Genomic DNA, 20,403 nt, shown 5'->3' with positions numbered 1-20,403 from the left:
CCTCAAAGATAGTAAATAACCCAAACGAGAGAGCACTTTCATTCTAGATTGACTCATGTGTCCCAATCGGCTATGCCACAAAGAAACACTTGGCTGCTCAGTTATGGTGACAACATGGTCACACACACTAGATACATGCAGAGGATACAGAGTATCACTTTTGGACCCCTTAGCAACAATGCGGGAGCTCTTACATATTTTCCATTTGCTATCCCCAAAGGTAGTGTGATAGCCTTCATCATCTAGTTGCCCTGTGCTTATCAAGCTCTTCTTTAGCTGAGGTACATGTCTCACATTATGCAAAACAAACACGGAGCCATGTTGAAATTCAAGTTTCACATTGCCAATGTTTGCAATTTTACATGCATAGTTATCCCCTAAGTGGACAACACCACGCACTGCACCATTGTAGTCAGAGAACCACTCATGATGTGGCGTGACATGAAAGGACACACATGAATCAAGAATCCAAGTGTGAATATCATTCTCAGAATCTGCAATCAATGCATGTGCATCCAAAGAAGAAGCTAGAAGTACATCACCGTCATTGTCATTATCATGAGTGACTACATTAACCTCTTCTATTTTCACATTGCTCTTTTTGGCATGCCTGCTGTCCTTGTTTTCGGCCTTGTTGGCTTCATTGTTTTTGTTTTTGCCCTTCTCTTTCTTCAGCTGAAAACAATCCCTTTTGTTGTGCCTCTTTTTGCCACAATGATGACACTTCACATTCTTTCCACGAGATTTGCTACGTGCTCTGTTTTCAGAACTGCTCTTATGGTGAAATCTGCCTCTAGTGTGTAATGCATTTCAAGACTTGTTTGTTGATTTATTCTACCTATTGAGTTCTTCCATTAGCAAAGAACTCTCCACATCAGAATATAACAACTGAGCATTCGAATTACTCAAAACTGTCTTGAAAGTATCCCAACTTTCAGATAGAGTGCATAGCAAGAAGATAGCTTTCACTTCTTCATCAATATGAAAATCCAAAGCAATCAGCTGACTGAAAATTGAGTTAAACTCATTCAAGTGTACAGACATGGCTGTACCGTCTTTCATGCGAAAGTCCATCAGTTTTTTCAGCCAATAAACCTTACTGGCTGCACTTTTGTGAGCATACAATTCTTCAAGCCTTTGCCACATTGCATATGCTGAATTCAGCTTCTCAATGTTGAAGAGCAAGTTGTCTGACACTGAGAGCTCAATGGTAGAGCGAGCAAGCTCGTCCAAGTCATCCCACTTGTCTTGCTCCATGTCTGTTGGTTTGATTCTCTTTGTTTTGATGGGCTTTACATGTTTCCTCTGCACCAAGACATTATAGCATTGTTTTTACCAGATTGCAAAATTATGGGCACCCTCAAACTTCTTAATGTGCAAAAGATCACAACTGTCACTGTTTCCAGCCATAATTTGCAGTCCCAAATTGACTAACTAGTTACCAAAGGCAAGCCCAAATATGACACAAGTGACCACAATGCACAAGAGTACGAACTAGCATTGAAAATCCCAAGATTGTAGAAAATTTCAGATCTGCAAATGAATTTTCAGAATTAAAAAATGTCGTTTGCTGCACTCAAGCAAATTTTGACACAATTAGAGACCAAGCCAACAGTTATATGTGAAATCCCCAAAATTTCACTGCAATTTCTGCTCCAAAGGCATTCCCGAGCACAAATTTGACAATTTAGGTCAAAAGCCCCAAAAATTTTGAGGTTAATTTGTTCAAAATTGCATCAATTCAAGTGCCCAAGTGCATATACCAAAAGAAATTCTTTCACAAATTGATGAAATTCTGCAAAAACCCCAAAATTTTCAGGTTCGGTGTGCACAAATTTCACTGAAATATGAAAAAGCCCCAAAATTTCACATGCAATTGTGCACTGATTTTGCAATTTTAGAGTCAGATTGTCTACTTCTGCATTAGAGTCCCCAAATCTAGGAAAAGCGCCAATTTTCTTGGGGAGAATTTGGCTTTGTGCCTTGGCATGTGAACACCTGATGAAGGAAAGAAAAAAAAATGATATTTCCTTTAAAAAAAGAACATTGACTTCTGCTTGCTCGCATGCCACGTTTGTGGCGATTGGTCGCAGCTTGTCCTGTGTGCCGTGTGCCTGCAGCCCGTTTTGTCCGCGGTGCGCCTTATCTCTTGCGGCCTGTTTCGTCTGCCGTGCAACGTGTCTCCTTCGTTTCGTCTGCCGTGCAACGTGTTGTGTCGCACTTGCCTGTCGAGCCCGCCTGCGACTTGTCTGTCGCACCTGCCTATCGAGCCCGCCTACGACTTGTCTGTCACACGCCCTGACTGTCATTCATCACCTCAGGTGTGTCACCTCACGCCAGTTACCTCACTCCTGTCACCCGCTCTGATGCCAATTTATTGTAGTGGAGTCTGTGCGTGAGTTGAGCTAAGAGTGAAGGTGCAGAGAGTTGAGAGCAGTAGAGTGAGTGGGTGAGCACAACACAATGGGTATTCAGTACAATGGCTAATATACCACATTTTAGATTTTGAATATATATAAAGTACAAAGTGTAAGGGTGTGTTCACACTCGAACAGAGTAAAAGGCATGGTGAGCCTTTATTCCCAACAATGATCCCTTTTTTTTTTTTACAGTCACTCCATCCATCGGATAGGATAGAGCATCCATACTTCGCCCAACCAGCACGCACGGGCTCAAGGGACTTGTCAATCCTCTCTCTGTCCTCATTAAGTTTCTTGGTACGCATGCCATTGTATGTGATACCGTACCATCCCATTGATCCACTTTGAGAATATGGAAAGAGAGATTGCACTCAATTATGGTGTGTGTAATCTCTATTTCTGCTTGCCTTTGCCTCTCCTTGAGAAAGATGAGAGGACCAGAAACTTACCTCGTTGCTTGGGCAAGAGTGGCTTGTCTCTTGGGCATAGGTGCACTACTCGAATGGCTTTTTCTAGATGGGATAGAAGAGGCTCTTCCAACGGAGGAAACCATGATAGTTGGAGAGGGATTGTCTTCCGCATCCGAGACCTCATGATCAGGAGAGATCACCTCCTCACTTTCCCTTGAAAGGCCTTTGCGTCGCTTCAATGGCAAGTATTTCTGATGAAAATCTTCATAGACATTGTCAAGAATACCGGGGCATGGTGTGGCCTCCCCTTCTAATTTGCAAAGGTGGATGAGAAGGCGAGTGACGGGTGAGATTTAGAGCTTTGGGCAATACTTGCATTGCCACTTGCAAGTGTTGGATTTCTCCTTCACTTGTTCGAAGTAGACACAATGCAAGCGAAAGGCCTCATGGAGAGGGGGTGCCATTGATGATGTATAGAGAGAGTCTAGAGGGTCATGGGTGGAGGGTGAGATGATTGAAGAAAGGAGTTGAAAGGGTAGAGAGCTTGAGGGAGTAGAGAGAGGTTAGAGCTTGATGGAGGAGGAGGTTGGGAGGGGTTGAGAGGTTAAGGGAGGAGAGAGCTTGAGAGAGTAGGAACAATGGAGAGCTTGAAAGGAGTAGGAGGGGTGGAGAACTTGAAAGGATGAATGAGATGGTTGGGGGGGGGGGGCGGGGCAAGATTTTTATAGAAAGGGAGAGTGCTTTGGGGTTTAGGGTTGTGAAAGAGAGAGAGAGAGAGAGAGAGAGAGAGAGAGAGAGAGAGAGAGAGAGAGAGAGAGATTTCAAATTCTGAAATTTGAATGGTGGCATTGTGTATATACGAGAGAGAGAGATGGATGAAATTTGAATCATGAGAGAGGGAGAGGAAAGGAGAGAGAGTTTTTAAACTTGTTAGTTTAATTTTTAATCTTTTCTCTTGCGTCTTTGTGTGAGAGAAATAAAAGTTAGAGAGAGAGAAAAGAAAGATAAGAAAGAAAGAAAAGAAGAATAGAGAAGGTTCAAGAAAGAAAAGAAGAAAAGAAAACGTTGAAGGAAATAGGGGGAAATGGTAAAAAAAAGACTGTTTGTTGGCCATAGGTGTACATGGTATGGGTAACGGTCGACCGTCGGATAGGGCGCAGTCGGCGTAGTTAGGCGACTCGGGTGAGGAACAGACCGGGACGAGACTGGATAGGTCAGACGAGTTGACCCGTCCGTTGGACGTGGACAACCTTGGCAATGATGCTCTTTAGATGCCTTGTGTAGAAGAAAAAGCTAGACTATGTGGCAAAAATTGAGATAGAGATATACTAGATATTTTGGGATGAGATAGCAAAAGAGCATAGAGAATGTTTTACAAGGGCAATCCCCCATACAAATTGCATTCCCTAATACTTGGTTCCATTATGAGAAATAGTTCTATGATATATTGAGCCAAACACCTAACCCCCACAAGGCCAACGTGGTGGTCCTTCTTCACGAGTAAGATGGTTCGAGGCAATCTACAGACTATAGAATGGAAAGGCACAGGATGAGGATGGTCCATAGTTGCATTCGTACTATGTACGGACTACTTCGTTCGGTACGGTTCGTACTATACCGTATGGTACGTATCCGTACCAATTCCTACCAAAAAACAGTATTTTTAGCCTATGAAGACTAGACCACACAATATCTTCCAACTCCCAAGCCTTATGTTTATTATCATAATTTCAAGCCTCTCTTACTCTTTCTTGAATATGCAATTCCAAGTGCATCTCTTGCGTGCACTGAAAAAGTTACACCAATCATGGCAACGACCCAGAGGCAATTGCCATATGCCACGGATGCAAATCCTCTCGAGGGAGCAAGTCGGAGTGTCGGATGATATCCAGCTGCCAATGCAAGAGCCCTTTAAGCCTGGCAATATGTCGGGGTACATTAGAGGCCGAATCAAAGAGAAAAGCATTGCGCGTGGTCCAAATGTGCCAGCATCCCCAATATCTGAAAAAGTGAAATAAGATCTTCTCATGCAACTGTGGCGGTGCGGAATACATCGGGCGCACAAAAACCCAATCGAAAGGAGTTAGCGAGGATCCCACCACCGCGCGCCAAATGTGCGACAAGAGTGACCAGATATTCTTGGCGAGCGGGCAAGAGAAAACGATGTCGGGCCGATTCCGCCGGTGTGGTACAGAAGAAACAATTGCCATTCGAGATGCGACGCTTGGCAAGGGCCGAGGCCAGAGGAAGACCACCAATCATTACCCGCCAAAGAAAAACCTTGCATTTGAAAGGTGGCTTATTTTGCCAGCCCTCCATCAGCTTTTTGTGCCACCATGACAGCGATTTCCGCAGTCCCCAAACAGTGTTAGCTTTCTCTCCCAGCCATTGGTGATCTTGAACAAGAAGATGATACACCTGATTAGTGGAGGCCTTTTCCAGACTCAGGCGGCCTGCAAGATCCCAGTCCTGCCAAGGGCGATCCACCGTCAAGGTAGGAAAGGGTTGCCGACCCTGAAGCTTCGACGAAAGCTGCTCCCACAAATCACGGTATCCACGCGGGATCTTAAAGAGTCGCCGAGCAGTCCGAAATGAGACGAGGACATTGCGAGTAGCAAGGGTAGCATCCGCAACCGACATCACACCTAAACGGGCCATGCGATTAAATCTTGGTCTGAGTTGATGTTTATCTTCCCATGAAAGGAGTCTCGATACTGCCAACAATTCGAGCTGAAAGGAGTTAGTCTGCAAGCGGTCCCCCACTGGGTGCCAGCGGGCCTTTTGGAGCACCACTTTCCAAGAGGCGACCAAGTGCAGTAACAAAGAGGAAGAGGGACTGGAAACACGAGAGTCAGCATTAAGGACATGCCACCAGGAGGCCCGAAGCCGTGTGTTGCCATGGCGGAGCCCGCTGTCCTCAAGAAAATAACGGGCTATGATGGACCAAGGGTGGTGATCCACACACATGGCACAAAAAAGGGACCAACGGAGAGCTAACATATGAGTGTGCGCATCCAAAATCGCTCCGCCACCCATGCGCTTAGGGGTACATGCGTGTGACCAAGAAATCCAGGAAATGCCGGCCTGCAGTGAGTCCTTCTTCCATAGCATGAAACGGATGGGCTGAGTGAGGGCCTTCAAAGTAGTAGGAGTCCATGGCAACAATGGCAGGAAATACGTTAGCATTGGAAGCATGATTGTCTGGGCCACTTTGAGGCGGACATGGAATGGCCACGCTTGCGACTTCCAATACATAAACTTTGCTGCCAATTTTTGTGAAATCCACTCCAGTAGGGCTTTTGGCCGTATATCCACCCCCAATGGGTATCCAAGATGCTTGACAATGGAGCCACGGGAAACCACCCGGCCTTGCCAGCCTAAGGACTGCAAATCAGGCTCCGTACAACTGAGAAGGGCTGACTTAAGGGCATTGATGCGAAGCCCAGAGGCCTGACCAAAGAGTGTCCAAACATCTAATGCCCTTCGAATGTTGTCCCTGTCCGCCTGCAAAATCATAAAGGTGTCATCCGCCAAAGATTGGCTAACGAAGTGCTGACCCAACGGAAGAGACAGACCGGCCAGCTGGGCAGAGGCTGCCATGGAGGATAACATTGAAAGGACCGGGTGAGTCGCCAGGGCAAAGAAGAGAGGGCTCAAAGGACAACCCTGTCGGACCGAGCGTGCAAGGACAAATGGCTCTGTAACTCCACCATTAAGCATAACTCTGGAGGAAGCCTCAGTACTAATGGTGTAGATCAATCGGGACATTCGGGTACCAAAGCCCATAGCCGACATGAGGTCTGCAATGAAAGACCAGTCCACATAATCAAATGCCTTTTCCAAGTCCAATTGGATCAATACCACTTCCTGACCGGAGTGCCGCGCATAGTCAATGGCCATTTGCACATTTAAGATATTATGCAGAATGTTGCGGCCCTTAATGAAACCATATTGGAGAGGATGCACAATAGCTGGAAGGTGCTTGTGGAGCCGATTCGCCAGCACTTTGGAGTAGATTTTATACATGGAGCCCATCAAAGAGATTGGTCGCCAGTGTTGCAACTTTGACGGCGAAGGGACCTTTGGAATTAGTTTGATAAGGCCTTCTTTCCATGAGGAGGGCATGACCCCCGTTTCCCACACCTGCTGAAACATGGCCACCAATGGCTTCGCCAACTGCGTGGCCGAGGTCTGAAAGAATTCATTAGTGAGACCATCCCAGCCAGGGCTTTTATCATTCGGCAGGTGCAACAAAACATCCATAACCTCGTCCTCGCAAATATCCGTCTCCAAAGCGGCTTGCATATCAACTGGAACCTGCTGGCGGACCAGATGATAGAAGACCGCACGGGCATGCGTAACCTGGCTAGAAGGCGAGGAAGAGGAACCAAGAAGATCCATAAAATAGTTTCTGCACATAGTGACAATGGTCTGCGGATCCGTGACCATGCGACCTTCCGAATCCTGGAGTCTGGTCATATTTTCGCGGGGCGGAGATGCATGCAAGGCGCGAAAGAACTTATGAGACTGGCAGGTGCTATCTTGCATTGTGTCCATCAAGTTGTGCAGCTTGGCCTGTTGATAAGATTTCAACTGAAACACTTGAATAAGATGGGCCAACCGCCTCTCCAGAGACAGCAGAAAATCATCATCAGGGGAATCCAGGAGCAAGGAACGGACCAAGGCCAGTAAGTCTTCTGCTGCATGTCGACGTCGGCGGCAAAGCGAGGCATGATGGATCCCATACTGGCGAGCAACCCGCTGCACATTAGAAAGCAGCCGTGCAAATGAAGGCCAGCCCTCAGAGGCGAAGTCCAATACGAACCTCTCAATCAACTGCTGCATATAGCCCTGGAAAACTGAATGCTTCAGATAAGAGGAGTTGAAACGTAAAGGGAGCCTATCCAGGAATTGCACAAAAGGTGCAATAGAGTGTGCCCGCATCTCAAGCTGGAGGGGGAAATGGTCCGACAACGCATATTGCCGCAAGACCTTCATTTCCAGCATGTCGGGAAGAAAGTCATCGCCCTGCATGATATACATTCTGTCCAGCCGCGACCAGGTAGTTGCATATTGTGCGGAATGAAAAGTAAACCCTGAAAAGAAGGATGAAGCCACGACCAAAGATCTTGCTTGAGCACGTGCAAAGCAAAAGAACTCCACACCCGGCTTTCCGGCGTATCCATTACCGAATGCCCTGAAGTGGACTGAGAAGAGTCGACACACATATTGAAATCTCCCATCAAGAATCCCCTTCGGCCGAGTGACATGGAGCCCTGCAAAGTGGACCAAAGATTCCGCCGGGATGCGGGATCATTCGGAGCATAGAGGCCCAACAGCCATAAAATCTCACCTTCAAATAAGACTTCGATCACCAGAAAGCGTCCCTGCACATCATTTTTAACAAGGACAGGCTGATATTTCTCATGGACAATCATCAGCACGCCCGAATAGTGCGTAGCATGGGTCCCTGCATAAAACAGGCGGAATCCATGACAATCCATCACTTTTCCTGCTTCACCGTGACTTTTGTGCTCAACTGCACACAATACATCCCATTGGTTCTCATGCAAGACGGTCCACATGGCATGTTGCTTATGGCGAGAGCAAATGCCTCGCACATTCCACGTGGCTATCTTCATGTATCCTCAAAGAAGGAAGTCAGGAACGAGGCACCTGCTGCCTCGATTTCACCTTTTCCGCGAGAGCATCCAGGACACCCTCATCCAGAAAATCAGCCAATACTGCAAAAGAATTCTGGCGACCTGCGTTGGAGGTAGAAGGGCAATCCACTGCCTTGGGAGAGGGGCGGGGATAACGCCGATCCCAGGGTGTAATAACATTTCCTTTGGCATCGAACGCCAGCTTGGCAGGTGGGCCTCTGGGGCCGTCGGTATAGGCTTTCCTTGGAGACTGATTGCGGGGGCCCGACGGGGCCCCAGGACGCGGAGCCTGCTGTGAAGTGGCCATTTCTTTCCGGCGCGTATACGTGCGCACGGAATCCTGGGAAGCGGGAGGCCCAGGATCCGCCAGGCCTGTATCCAACTTTTTACCTTTTTGAGGACGTGCCTCAATCCAGTCAGTACGACGGGAATCCACACTGCGGACCTGTTGTTTGCCTTTGTCCATGACATGAGGAGACTGAAGGGCTTCCTGGGGCGTGGCATCAAGCACCATGTCGTCCTTGGGCAGCACAACTTGCGCATCATCCGAAGACGATTGCTTTTCAGGGCATTCGGCCATGAAATGCCCCAATTTACCACATGAAAAGCAGTGGCCCGCAAAGTTGCCCCATTTTAAGCGAAAATACAAAGGATGCATGCCCGAACAATTGAGGCGAAGCCACGCAGGCCTTTTCCGGGCCGTGTCCCATAGCATGTATAAACGGTTGCGGTTCATCGCCCTGAGGCTTGGGGGAACCAGCACTGTTCCCACAACTGCCATCGCATCCTTCAACATGGGCCAATAGACCGCCGGACAGTTTTCCACCTCTACCCACACCGGGCATTTGCGTTGAAGCAGACGCTGGAAGTCGGCCATGGGGCGCCATGGCACAACATGAACCAGGCGGCGATCAAAGAATAGCGGCAACTTGGACAGGAGCTCAGCGCGATGCGTTTCCGATTTCAGCAGGACCTCATAAAACCCGCGAGGTCCAAGGAAAATCTCCTCAACCGACTCCCCTTGCAATAGATGGTGCAGCCACTGGCGAATATGCGAAAGCATTGGGATCCTGCCAGTGAAGAAAAGAATAACCGCACGGTCATAGAACACCGAGAAGGATCGCAAGACTGATTTGGGGTCCACCGTGGCTTCCAGCACATCATCCGTTCCCGCAACAGAAAAAGATTCGGTATTATGCTGGACATAATCGCCAAGCAGAGTATTGGCGAAGTCCAGCAAATGCTCCCAGTCGATTTCCTGCGAATCCACCGGATCAGAGGCCACTTGCGCATAGGAGCGTTCCGGAGGACTCATGGGCTCATCAGGCGTAGGCTTGGAGCGTTTGCCGGCAGGCGGCTGTTCAGAACTCGGCGGCAACTCCTCCGTGCATGGCACCATATCTTCCGGCTCCTCTGCATCGGAATCAGGGCCAAGGGCTGCCACCGTCCGATCAAGAAAATCCAAATCCAGGCCAGCCATACTGCTGTCTTCACACAAAGGACGAACTCTCTCTCTCTCTCTCTCTCGTTCTCTCTCTCTCTCTCTCTCTCTCTCTCACTCTCTCTCTCGCCTTCTTTATATAGATCAGTGGGCACGCTGTTCAGGATGCTGCCTCTCTGACAACCGCCAGATTTAGGGTTTACAGGAGCTGGACTCCGTTCTTCAGGCCCGATATGAAAATTTTGTGCACAGGTGCAGTAGCTGTGAACTGGCTTCTGGCTCTCGCAGTCGTTCAGTCACATGCCACAGGAAGGAAGGAGGACAATGATCCTCCTCAGGCACTGCCGCTCCTGAACTGTGACTGCCGCAGGCCTGTGGAAACACAGATCCCACACGACTGCAGGACGACTAGGGTGTCAGCGGGGGACAAGGCCGTGCTGTCGTTACCTCCAATCTGCCACGTAGCACAATCGCAAGAAGGCGGGGCGCAGGACGATTTGGAGAGTGCCAGGCGTAGACGCAAGTGGTAACAGAAGGCAGAGGCGCAGGCACGAACGCTGTAGCAAGTCGAAAGGCGGCTGACAGGCAACGGCTCCCAAGTCAGATGGCGACGGCAGGGTCCCCGACACGCAGGACGAGCGCGGGTCAGGCAGCCGAAGGCCGCGCGAGGCGACCAGGCGACGACAGCGCACTCCCCGTCACGTTCATCTCTCCTCTCTCTCTCTCTCTCTCTCTCATACACACTCACTCACACAAAAGAATGAAAGAGACTCTTTGTCCATGCACCCTACGATTTGCTTTGTTCTATGATGTATTACATATATACTCCCATCTGTCTTCTAGTAGCACATTGCGCATGTTGTGCATGAGGTTTTGCCTTGTTATGCTCATATATTCATCCTATTAACTCAAATGACATTGCTATTTTAGCTCTAAAAATGTGTTCTATTATCTATAATACAAAATAACCAAGATAGACAAGGTGTTTGACTACATTGATAGGGGAGCTAGATCCGAAGCTAGCCTTGTTGGAAGGTTAATACCAATACTACTATATGCTGATGAAATTGTTCTCATTTCAGACTCACCGGAGGGCTTGACTACATTGATAGCGGAGGTGGATCCGAAGCTAGCCTAGTTGGAGTGTTAATACCGATACTACTATATGTCGATGAAATTGTACTCATTTCAGACTCATCGAAAGGCTTGTAGCATCACTTGGATGCAGTATATACCTTTTGCAGAGATAGAGATCTCACAATGAATATTGGGGAAACCAAAGCCATGGTATTCAATACTTTTGCAGCGTGGGTGACACGATTTATGTATCAGTTTACATTTTGAGGAGATATAGTGGAGCATGTAAGAGAATATGTATACTTAGGAGTCACTTTTTTTGGCCCCAGATTTTCATTGAGGGGGGCAGCTAGCGTGAGGCTATGTAGCCCAAGGGGCCCTTGCGAGCAAGTGTACCCGCATACAATTTCAGGAACCTCGCACCAAACTATCGTTGTTTGACACTCTTAAAAGAACACAGTTAGGGTCAGTGTAACCAAGAGACAATGAACACAGTGAATAAATGAAGTGATATAACTACTCAATAATACGATGCTCAAACAACAAACACACTATGCAATGAATGAATACTGAACCTCGAACTCCTGTATCTCAAGGATCAGGGCAGGGGTAATGAGCTGGAAAATGTGTCGTACTCCGAACGGATCCCGAATCGTAGCAAGGCAGTCTCCGAATGTCGAATACCAGCAAACGTAGCAATGAGAAGTTGGATCTGATGCAGACAGCAGTGAGGAGAGAGAAAGATTGAAAACGCAGGCAGCAAGTGAGAGAAAGACTAAAAACGTAGGCAGGACAATCTACAGGAGAGAGAAAGACTAAAAACGTAGGCAATAGGACTGTGATGATGTGGCAGGCTGTACGGCAGCAGGTCTGCACAAGAACAACAGTCGCCTAGCTGGAATCAGCTCCAAACTATGTGAAGAGGGCTGGAAATCAGGCGCCAACTGATGGAGACAGCAATGGATAGCTTCGGTTGAGATGTCCTCCGTGAATGGTTTGTGGGCAACGAGCTGAAACACTTGAAATCTGCAAAACGAGATTAGAGAAGAGTGGAGGGCTGGCTGCCTATTTATAGAAATTAGGGTTCTAGATCCTCTTCCACTTAACTCTCTCGATCCGCTCCCCATTTTAGGGTTCTGGCTAAAATAAGCCTAAAATAAGCATGTTTTGGGGCTGTTTAAGTGGTTAAGTGCATTTCTTAGCACAACATTCTTTAGAGTAGTGACTTCCTTACACAGGATATTGGAACTCCCATGCCACAGATATCCCAGATTAGCATTGACATTCTCCACTTTCTCCAGATAGCTAGTAGAGGCGGGTGAGGAATGTTGATACTCACAGATGGCAACTTGGATGGGCTTAGATGGGCTAGACATCAATCAGCTCCTTCCTTTTGACTATATCTTGGACTGTCTGTCCTACACTCCCCCTCAGCTGATCTGAGCTGAATTCAATCATTAGGGCCAATGTCCTAAGGGTTGAGTTAGAGAGGATCTGAATTGAGCTTCCTCTCCCTCTAGGACCAAAGATTGAGTTTTACTGGAGCCACTTCCTAATATCTCAGAGGATGGATTTATTGTCTGACCACAATATATGGATATGCACCTCTCCCATGGTATGAGGGCTGCTATTGGATAGATATGCTCTACCTCCCATCAGCTGAGGATAGAGACAGATAGATGGACAGATATTCCTTCAGAAGATAGGTTGTGCCAACTTTGTGACAGAGGGCCTGAGACAGAGAGGAACACTACATATGTAGATTACAATGTATTGTGACATACGGGGATTGCCTCTTCCATGAGGGCTTTGGACACCTCCACCATGTCATGGAATATGAGGACCAGAGATGTCTAGGGCTTTTTCTCTTGGAGCTTTAGAGGCACTGCACAACATTGCTACATGACAAGAGACGAGTCTATCCAGAGGGACGTAGGTAGAGTGTAGTGACGGATTTCTTCCATAGACCAGACCCCACATGCACTACTAGCTCAGTAGATATAGATTCATCCCGCCAAACTGGACCTACCTCATGTTGTGGAGACACACTAGACAGGGCCGTTGCACTTTGCCAAGCATGGTGATGTTGACTGGGTGGTCAATGTCAATTGAGAGGTCCACACCATAGTCAGATCAGAGCCATCATTGTGAAATAGGAGACTCACCCCTCGACGCATTAGCAGAGCAGCCTTGGACCATATCATAGCTGGGATCATGTGCAAACCTTGAGATAGCTCCTCCTTTACTTCGTCAACATCCTTGCCCTCATCCACAACAAGGACATATTCTCCATCTTCAACTTTGTCACCCCCGTTCAGCCCCTTTGTATATTATTGCTGTCTACCAATCGGTGCTCCCTTTACAACTAATGTCTCGGCCTGCTCCTCTCTTCCCCTTATCCAACACACTATTTAGGCCATGAATGGACCATAAAATTCAGCAGGTTGGCCAGCTGGAAATGACGCTAAAATACAGGTTGGCCACTGCGATAACAGTCAAGTCCAGAGATGGCAGATGTGCCACCCAGACTGGCCTAAATGCCCACCTAGCTACCCATTCGAATACCCCTGAACATACTGCATAAACCCATGATGTGAACAATGGCAACATAAGAATGGCGATGGAATTAGGGTAGAGTAGTGAAGAGTAAGGGCACATGGATGATGAGATCAAGGATGGAGTGGCCATGCCCCAGATGCCCTATTTATGGAACTTTTTGAGCCATTTATCATACCATTAAGTTCTAGAATATCATATTTCTGAATCAATTCTCTTAATTTGTGTTCTGGGGTTCTAGGAGAGCTGAAGAAATTAGTTAGTAATCATGGGATCAATTTAGGCTCAATTCCACTATAAAATCCATGGATATGCTAGTTCTTTTCTAATCATTTTTATCAAGGATGTAATAGTGTGCCTTTTTGTGCCATTGAGATTTAAGAGATGCTTCACTTCTCTGTATGCATGTGCGCACACACTGCCTTTGTTTGTGATTTCTTATGTCAGCAAGACATCTGTGTAACTTACACAATCTCTTTGACTCAAGTTATGAGTGTTGTTTTCAGAAGTCCAGATCGATGCAAGTGTACACTGAGGTGTTGCTGGTACCTTTGGCTACTCCAGACTTCAGTATGCCTTACAATGTGATCACTTTGACTTGCACGGTTCTGGCACTATATTTTGGTTCATTGTTGAACATCTTACGGCGCAGAATTGGTGAGGAAGAAAGGTTGGCAAGCAGCAAAGGTACTGTGCTACTGTATTTCTCAAGCTACAAAGTACATGTGTAAAATCTCTTTTACATACTAACACTCTTACATTATGTGCTCTTCAGAAGTCTCAGCTTCAGGAAAGATTGAGCAGTTGCTATCAAAGTTATTTGGAAGGCGCAAAGAGATCTCGCGTTTTAAGCTCTCAAAGCCTTTCAAGTTCATTTTTGTTGCAATTGTGGCAGTGGCTGCAAACTACTACTTTACAACAAATTAGTCCACAATGTCATCTTACCGGCAATTTATTTAATGAAATTCATAGGGGATGCTGCATTTGGTCCAGAAACATTTCTAATGTTTCCAGTCAGGCCTCAGTGTGGGATAGATAGAGTTTCTAGCAAAATGGGTTGCAACTTCCTGCATGTGCTCACTGTAGTTTTGCCTATATTCAAAAGATGATATTTGAGGGTCTCTTGATAGCTCATCAGTCCACACCTCCATCACCTGTTACTTTTCTGAATCTCAAACAGAGAGGACCATTTTGTTCAAGTTTGTATATCTGCCGGCATTTGAACTGATACACATGCTTCCAAAGAAATGTGATTTTTTGTCTTGTCACAGAGGGTTGGCTTTTCATTAATCTATTACAAAGGTATTCATCTGTGACTCTGGCTTGTTTGCTGATGTAATTGTCAATGAAGTCCCTCTATTCAGATTCTGCTGGTAGAAAAAAGTTATTGCATGTGCTGAGAAATGGTGTACAATTTAGTAGGAATCTTAGTCACAGAACAGCTCAGCTTGATTGCATGATAATGACCAAATGAGGCCAAGCATGATAGTTACCAAGTGCAGTTATAGCCAACTTGGCATTTTTTCAGCCACCTTCTTGGCCTACATCTGAGTAAGTTTCAGGAGCTGCAGTATAGTTAGCAGCACCCACTTTTGTCCCATATGATGTGTACACCTGACCAACTGTAGTCCAATGAACATAGCTGAGCCAGCATAGCCCCTATGAGGAACTAGCATTTCTACACCTTGCCAGAGTCTAGTAAGTGGGGTGGCAGAGGTATTAATATTCCTGTCTGGCATCCATTGGTATAATCTATTAGTGAAATATGTCTGAAGGATTGAAAGGTTTAGTAAAAACTCAGAGGCTTTTGCTCTTCATCGTCTGATTCTATGAATTGCCAACGTTAGTGAAAGCATTAAAGGCTCCCTGAGGTTCCACTATCGCCTTGGCTGCAGGTTCTTCACAATCTGAGTTTATACACAATCTGGCTTGTATAAGTGGGTAGGATTATAAGATAGTGGATTTGAACTGATAAGTTGAATTATAAGACTGAAAGCTTATGTGACAAAGGAGTAGAAGAAGATGAATGCAATAAGCAACGTGATGGTAAGGATGGAGGCATGATAGGAGTTGGGAGTATGAAAGTTAGACCTTCCTTCAACCTCTCATGGAGTCACTAGTCGCTGATGGTGATGATCGTGAAGATGATGAGAGGGGGTATGAGGGGGGTATTATAAGTAGGTGAGAGGGGATGGAGTGTTGCACTTAGAGAGCTCTTTGCATCGTATTGAGGAGCCATACAATTCTTGAGAGAGTAGTTTTTCACGTTGAATACGGCTCTACCCCTAACACTTGAAATTGTCAAAATTTTTTACTGTTTGAGGAGTTGCGATTTAATTTTCTGTCACTGGCATCTTCAGCCATGCAGAAGTTTTATGGGGAATCCAGTAAATTGCTTTCTTGGTGGAAACTTGATCTTGATGGCTTTCAACTTCAGTTGGAAGCATCTTGGAATACATGTCTTAAAATAAGTAGAAGGGATTATAATGTAATGGATACATTACACCTTTACCCCCTTCGAGAAATGGAAATAGATGTCCTCAGCTTGAGAGAAATTAGGGTTATTGTTTTTACATGGGTGACTTCGTCTATCCAAGTGGTGTTCGCTTTGGGATAAATCTTTCCATTGTACAAAATATTTTCATAAGATATGAGATCTTAAGCGTTTCTTCCTTATGCAAAGAATCCTTTCTAGTTGTGGTTTGAGAATTTCTTGAGTTGGCATTATAATATGCTCATCCTCTAGAATATGGTCTAGATTAGGCACATACGGTTTGAGTGGACTCACATGAAATACAATGTGGACCTTGAGATGATGTTGCAATATGAGTTTGTAGGTTTCTTTACCCATTGTTGTGATGCTCTCATAGGGTCCTAGTATCTTGTAGTAAGATTCTGGTACTTTTAAGGATAGTAAAAATTTTAAGGGTTTTTCCCTCAGGAAAATTGTCTCCGTCCTTGAATGTTCTCACCATTATTTGGGAATTGAAATAAGATTTATGTGGGTCTTGGAAAGCTTTAATGTTGTGGCAAATAATTTGGACTTATTGACCTGTCTCTTTCAGTACAGCCTTGAAAGTTTACACCTTAAGAGTTAGTTTGAAAAGTTAAATGGTGTTCAACTCTTGATCTAGAGGGCTTGCAATGTGCTTGTCTTGATTATCTCTTGTTAGGAAATATTGTAGGAAAGTTTCACTAACGGTTAGTATTCAATCAATGTTCTAGGTACTCTTCCATAGCAAACCCTTAGGATATTCTTGATAACTTAATTTGTTCTTTCAATTTGACCATTGGTATGAAGGATATTAGGTGGTACTAAAGTATGAGTTTAAATGGACCAAAATAAGCAAGTGTAATGTTTAGAGATGATCTTGGAATCTCTATCATTGACTATGCTCATAGGTAATCCATGAAGTTTGAATCTCTCTTTTATGAATAGTTAAGTAATATTAGAATATTTGTAACAGAATTAAATGAGTGACCGTCGTTAATCTATCTAGTACGGCTACTATGATTGAGTCATAGGTGCTTGTAATAGTATGCAATTTGACCATCAAATCCATATTTATGGACTTCCACTTTATTTGTGTAATGTTTAGAGGTTGGAGTTTTCTAGTCGTCTTGATTCTCTCTATCTTAATCCTTTAGATAAGATAGACACTAGTTGATATAGCACGACAGATCTCTCTTCATTCTTAGCTAGTAGTAACTCTTTTGTATGTCATTAAGGATCCTTATGTTATGGTAATGGCTATAGAAAGATGTTATTTATTTATTTATTTTGTAAATTTTCATTTATCTATTTATTACATAATAAGGACTTGTTTTCCGTACTGTATATTTTTTTCATAGCAACTACATACCAATGTTGTAACTCTTTATCATATATCACCATTTATAAATTGAAAATTAAGAGAACACAAACGACATAAGAGAAAACATGAGACCATGGTGTACGACAAGAGAGTGTGTACAATCTCCCTCCATACATGTGTGAGCATTTCCCTCATGCATTTATTTAATGGATTTGTATTTCTTCACTTTTGTGCTGAAAAACAATGAAAAACATAAAATTTCACCTTTAGATTTCATTGCATAAATGCTATGTTTTCACTAATAACTTTCTAGCACATATTTAATTAATTTAATATCACAAAAACATTTATATTACCCTTAGGTCTTAGCAAAAGGGGTTTACAATAATAAGAAATAAACCCATGCATGAGCACACAATAAATATATACAATTGAAGTGCTCAAAATAATAATGTCTATCCATTGAATTTGTTTAACTAATATATAATTTCATATGCATAACTCCATCTTATAATCAGCTCATCACTAGAAACATAAGGCACATTAGTTTCCTCCCATCTATTTACTAAGCACAATGTTACTAGTGTCACATGTAGCCCTATACATAATTCAATAATATGCAAAAAATTCATAAATAAAAACCCATTAAATGAATAAATCAATAACATTGTTTTCTTTAAATTATTATAGCACTAGTTGGGAGTTAAAAAGCAGTTTATCCTCAGTTGAGGTGAAAAACAAAAAATACGTATAAATAGGCACATATTAGTATTAATTTATGTAGCAAATATGCACTAAATCTATGAGATGATCAATAATATATATGTACTACCTCATGCCGTAAATATATGCCTATTCGACATTAATGTGGCTATGAATAGTATACATATATTAGATAGTCATAAGTTGGAGTTAGTGATGACTTCTAAATCCATTCTAATGCTTTACTAGAATGGTTTTTATATTAGCCTAAGTATTTATGATATAGAGTACTTGCTTTGATAGTGGTCTACTCATGCTCAAGGATAATTTTGGCTACTACGATTTAAGTGTTTTTCTCTAGCAATAGAGAATAATCTAGCTAATCTCTTTACTCTTGTAGTTCTTTTAACAGCTCTTCAAGACTTCGTGCTAGTTGGTCACGATCTAACATCCTACTCTTTCCCATTGTGCTCATAGAGTAAACCAATGCTACAAGAATGAGAAGTTGGTCTGTGCAAGACAATTGAGGTTGGCTAGTTCATTAGGCAAGGGCTCAAATTAACTTTGTTTAAAGGAGGTGATTAATCATTCTTTCAGGGCTTTCTCGTGAAATCTAAGTTGTAATAGGCTCCCCATCGATTGAAGCAACTTTGGTGAAGATGGGTTCATATTCTTGCCATGAGCATGGTAGGGACCTCATGCCGTCTATAGTGTTTTTATCAAGGAGGACTAGTTAAAGTCATTCATAGCTGTGGGCGAATAGAACATAGGTATTATCGAGCCATCGAATACATATGACTATGCCATTGCTAGTATCTGCAGCCATGCTGGCAGCTAGTTTTTCAAGAGAGACTATATCTCATAAGAAGGTCTGATGTCGAGAGGGATATTTGGATTTTTATGGGATTGATTTGATCAAGCAGTGTGAATGCTTGTTGTAGGCATTGAATTGAGGGTACTTTTAGACACAAGTGGGAGTCTACCATCCAATGGGTGGTTTTGGTTTTGTGGATGAGATTGGGACAGAATTCTAGTGGTCTTTTCATCATAGGTGGGCACAACTAGTTCCGGCAACTCATTGGACTCTAATCCTTTGCAAGTTAGTTATCAACGTTTAGAGGTTTGGCTTTGTATAGGATTGACTAGTGGTGCATGCGGTTCTTTCATTTTGTGGGATTGTTGAGAGCCATGATTGGGTAGAGGTGTTCTTGCTGCTTATTTCCTTGGTTATGGTGGTTTAGTGTCCCAAGATTTTATTTATGGGGATATTAGGGTAGTTTTGTGTTTGAGCTTCGACAACTAGATGAATTTGTTGCCCATGTAGTAGCCTTGTGCTTTGAGTAAAGCTTTAGGAACCCACTGACTTGGATTTGGGGCACATGGTTTATGTCACCATAGTACTTGGTTGCTCTTATGTTTGAAACATGTGTGTGAGTGTTACCTTTGCCTATTCAGTGTTGGCATCCACCATTGATGGTTCATATAGGATGGATGTACATGATTGGCTAGTCTATCATGGCGTGCTTGAGCTTTGGGAAAATCATTGAGGAGAGCATCATTACTCTTTTTAAGGGATGAATTGGGGTGTGTGGAGAGCATCGATGGTACGGCCTTCTCCATTGAGGAATTGGTACCCTTGTTAACCCTTAGACAAACAAGATGGAGAATCTGGAAAATCTAAAGGAGAAGGAAAGGCCAAGGCAAAAGTGAAACGGAAGACGAAGGCGCACCAAGAAGAATTTGGAAACACAAGAAGTGTAGAAAAGTCCTAAATCAAGGAGAAAGGTGCACAAGAAAAAGCACAAGTCAATACTTTTGTAAAAGAGTGTAAGGCGCACCACGATTTATTTTAAGAGCAGGGGGCTGTCACCCGTGCAATTTGTAAAGGTAGATGGGCGGTAGGAAGGAAGCTAGGAAGATAGGAGGACAATGGGAGAAAGGGCCTAGGCCACAGCCAGCCATGTAAAAAATGGGATAAGGGGATGATCGCCCAAAAGGGAATTAGGGTTTTGTATATAAAGTTGAAAAGTGAATGAGAAGCTCATTCTTGTGTGTGGCCAAAAGTAGCTCTCCCCTTTTTCTCATTCTCTTCCTCTTGCTTCTTCTTTGTCATCTCTTTTTCATGCGTCTTCGCCTTCCTCTTCCTAGATTGAACTTCTTGCTCTCCCTCTTCTTCACTAACCGTCCTCTCACTTGATTGTTCTTTGTCGTGACGAGGAGGTGACCTCTCAGGTGTTTCATCTGATTCCTCTTCTCCGTCTTGTGCCTCTTTTATCACCTCTCGGATAAGGGCGATCAAGACTCCTTCATACCCTATGA

The 20,403-nt window shown here is 44.3% G+C and overlaps 1 protein-coding gene across 1 annotated transcript in view; it reads left to right on the top strand.

Annotated features, from left to right (window-relative positions):
- The window catches only part of LOC148008690 (GPI transamidase component GPI16-like), a 30,008-nt gene extending 15,132 nt beyond the window's left edge, over positions 1–14,876 (top strand). Inside the window, exons 4-5 of the mRNA XM_087674072.1 lie at positions 14,074–14,254; positions 14,343–14,876. Coding sequence (XP_087530198.1) covers positions 14,074–14,254; positions 14,343–14,494 — 333 coding nt within the window. The 3' untranslated portion in view covers positions 14,495–14,876. The remainder of the gene's footprint in view (positions 1–14,073; positions 14,255–14,342) is intronic.
- Positions 14,877–20,403: the final 5,527 nt, after the last annotated feature.

Source organism: Lygodium microphyllum, unplaced genomic scaffold (assembly GCF_053477565.2).
Source record: "Lygodium microphyllum isolate KBCC unplaced genomic scaffold, Lygodium_microphyllum_v1.1.10 scaffold_83, whole genome shotgun sequence".
NCBI lineage: Eukaryota > Viridiplantae > Streptophyta > Polypodiopsida > Schizaeales > Lygodiaceae > Lygodium > Lygodium microphyllum.
The sequence above is the reverse complement of the archived record's forward strand: the minus strand, read 5'-3'. Positions and strand labels throughout refer to the sequence as shown.